Genomic DNA, 1,865 nt, shown 5'->3' with positions numbered 1-1,865 from the left:
TGGGGTGTCTCCAGCTTACTGGAGCTCTGATGGACGGCCCTGACTATCCCTGACACACAGAGAGTCACTCTGACGGTGACAACACCCTATAACTGCGTCATGACCAGCCTGCCATGCGTCGCCGGTGCCGCATTCGTCGCAGTGCTTCTGTAGCAGGCGGTGGACTGTCGGCTGCAAGGACGGTCGCATTTGCGCGAGGCGAGGCGAGCATTGCTGCGCGTTGCATGCGCTATGCCTCGCGCCAGCGCGTGCGGGAGCTCCTGGCTGAGCGTTGAGTCCAGGCGAGTTGCGCTGGCCACTATCGCTACGCCGAGCTGAGCTGACGCGCCGAGGCGCCGGCCAGTCGCAGCCGTGAGGCATGCCACAGCAGCAGAGGCACCTGCCACCCATTGGGCGGGCAGACAGAAGGCCAGGGCAGCACTGGCAAGTGCAACGCGCCTCATGTCGGAGAGCGACCGTGCCTCGTTCGCCGCTTTTGATGTAGAGTTTGTTGTAGAGATTTCACGTTGTAGAGCGCCTCTACATCGCTCTACAACGCACCCGCCTCGTCACGCGGCGGATGTAGAGCTCTACAGCTCTACAGCGCTCTACAGCGCTCTACATCTCTACAGCTCTACAGTGCTCTACACTCTACATCCTCTACACCCTCCCTCAGCGTTGGCTACTTCAATCAAGGTGCACAACCCTACACTAAAAATCTCTCTCTCTCAACCCTATCACCAAGATGGCTGATCGCGCAGTGCGTGGCATCCACCTACCCTCGACACCAGGCCTCGACACCTCGACACCAGGGCTCAGCCCCACCCCACCCACCGCCGCGCGCACGCACGCGGCCAGTCTCCGCGTGCGCGCCGCGCGGCGGCACCCCTGCTCAAAAAAAGGAAAACGGTCTGGTTGGAGCCACGGGGGCTCACGTACTCGCTCGGAGCGCCGCCTCACTTTGCGCCACTTTGAGGCGTTGAGCCCGCGGCGGTGAGGCGGCGCCCCGCGCGGCTCGTTCATCGCCCTCCACGCCGACCCCTGCGCGCACCGCTCATCTTGGCTCTCTCGGGGTTACTCTCGCGCTCGCGCGCGCGCGCGCAGGGGAACCCGACGGGACTATCTCCACCTGCGCCGACGGGTTAGGTCGGCGCTGCGCCCCTTTGGCGCTTGTGTGCATGTCCCGCGTGCCCGCCTGCCAGGGCCGATGCCAAGGCCAAATCAACAACATTCCCCCCGGCTGGTCCGATTTTTTTATTTTATTGCTGCTCGCTATCTTCGGCGTCCCAAACCGGCCGCAATCTCGACTCAACACCTCCTGGCGATGCCAAGCGACACCAAGCCGCTACGGTCCGCGCACGCACAAGAAAGTGTGGCCGACGCGGTCGTCGTTGCGGTGCCAGCAGTGCCCGCGACGCTGCCAGCCGTCGTCACCTTCGACGTGCAAGCCACCGATGAGAACCTGGTGCGCTGAAGCAGCAGGGCCGTGGGCGGAGACAGTCACCCCCCCTCCGATAGCCGCGCTTATCCCCCCCCCCCCCCTGTCCTGTCGCGCCCTCACACTGCCCAAAAGGCAAATGGCCTCCGGCAGCAATACTGTGTAGACTGCTACCTCGACTGCGCCGTCTGCTGCTAATGTTATGTACTGCCCGTTTGTCGGCGTGGCGCAACTGGAGCAGAGGTGACTCGCCAATACGCGGACTTTAGAACGCCCAACATGCAAGGTGTCAGCACATTGGGCGGTCTCCCTCCTCACAGCCACTCGCGCCCTTTGGACTCTCCAAAATAGTGGGGCCTGTTGCTGGGCCCTTTTTAACAAGACCAACCTAACTACCTATCTGATTCTGTGTGAGCTCTGTGTCTTGATTTGCCAACAATATACTTAA

At 62.3% G+C, this 1,865-nt stretch overlaps 1 protein-coding gene across 1 annotated transcript; it reads right to left on the bottom strand.

The window, feature by feature from the left end:
- Positions 1-86: 86 nt before the first annotated feature.
- Positions 87-443, bottom strand: EMIHUDRAFT_255718 (hypothetical protein; the record flags this gene model as incomplete). Its single annotated transcript, XM_005771541.1, has 1 exon — positions 87-443. The coding sequence occupies one exon, from the start codon at positions 441-443 to the stop codon at positions 87-89; it is 357 nt and encodes a 118-aa protein (XP_005771598.1).
- Positions 444-1,865: the final 1,422 nt, after the last annotated feature.

This window comes from Emiliania huxleyi, assembly GCF_000372725.1.
Source record: "Emiliania huxleyi CCMP1516 unplaced genomic scaffold EMIHUscaffold_3804, whole genome shotgun sequence".
In the NCBI taxonomy this organism is placed as follows: domain Eukaryota; phylum Haptophyta; order Isochrysidales; family Noelaerhabdaceae; genus Emiliania; species Emiliania huxleyi.
Note: the sequence above shows the minus strand (reverse complement) of the source record. Positions and strands in the feature narration are given on the sequence as shown.